The sequence below is a fragment of the Eimeria mitis genome, genomic scaffold (genome assembly GCF_000499745.2).
Source record: "Eimeria mitis Houghton genomic scaffold, Emh_scaff11473, whole genome shotgun sequence".
NCBI classification, from domain to species: Eukaryota; Apicomplexa; class Conoidasida; order Eucoccidiorida; family Eimeriidae; genus Eimeria; species Eimeria mitis.
In genome coordinates, this window is record NW_024012128.1 from 1 (window position 1) to 999 (window position 999).

Here is a 999-nt window from a genome sequence, read left to right on the forward strand (position 1 = left end):
GTGCTACGCCTGTACGACAGCGTGCTGCTGCGGAGCAGCAGCAAGAGGCAGCTCCCGGTGCAGCTGCAGGCTCCCCGGATCCCAGCAGCAGCAGCAGCAGCAGCAGCAGCAGCTGCAGTAGGAATAACCCTGCAGCCTTGGGTGCTATCCAGCTGTACGTACACTCCGTGCCTGTGCCGCCTCATATGCCTGTAATGGAGGCGCTTAATCTGTATGGGGGTTGTGTGGCTCTCGGCAAGCGCAGCAGCAGCAGCAGCAGCAGCAGCTGGCGTGACAGCAGCAGGACGAGCGGGTGGTTCACTCCAGCTAGTGGGGCGGCGTACCGCAGACTGCAGCAGATGCTGCAGGGAGGAAGCAGCACCTTTGAGATGCTGCTGTCTACGGCGTTGCTGGCTGATCTCTTCCCCAGCAGCAGCAGCGGCAGCAGCAGCAACAGCAGCACAGCGAGGCAGCGAGGAGAGGTAGATGCACTGCCGGCATTCCTCGATTCTAGGAGACCTCTTTCTGTTGCTGCTGCTGCTGCTGATGCAACGCCACAAACGGCAGGCGCTGACCCTCCTGCTGCTGCTTCTGCTCCCGCGACCAGCAGCACGGGAAGTAGAAGGCAGAGCAGCAGCAGCAGCAGCAGCAGCAGCAGCAGCGGGGAGGTGCTGCAGGTGGATCTCAGTGGGAGATTCTGCATCATGGCTGAAGAGTGTGGTGCAGCAGCAGCACCAACTGCAGCAGCAGCAGCAGCAGCAGAAACAGCAGCTCAGGGGAAGTCCCTTTGGGACAAGGCCCACACCATTGACTACTTAGTACTTCCAGCCTCACCAAGGACGCGCGACAGCAGCAGCAGCAGCAGCAGCAGCAGCAACAGCAGCAGCAACAGCAGCAACAGCGGCAACGAGCTGCCCACTTCTGAGGGTCTTCGGCTGGGCCGGGATACGCCGCTTGTCACCTCTCTTGTGCATCCTGCTTTGGGTGCCGAGCGGCTGCTGCAGCAGCTGCAGCAGGAGC

The 999-nt window shown here is 61.9% G+C and overlaps 1 protein-coding gene across 1 annotated transcript; it reads left to right on the top strand.

Annotated features, from left to right (window-relative positions):
- Window positions 1-194: 194 nt before the first annotated feature.
- Window positions 195-904, top strand: EMH_0100420 (uncharacterized protein; the record flags this gene model as incomplete). The annotated part of the gene is made up of 2 exons (XM_038022174.1): window positions 195-694; window positions 808-904. 2 exons carry the CDS (start codon window positions 195-197, stop codon window positions 902-904), a joined length of 597 nt encoding a protein of 198 aa, XP_037878028.1.
- Window positions 905-999: the final 95 nt, after the last annotated feature.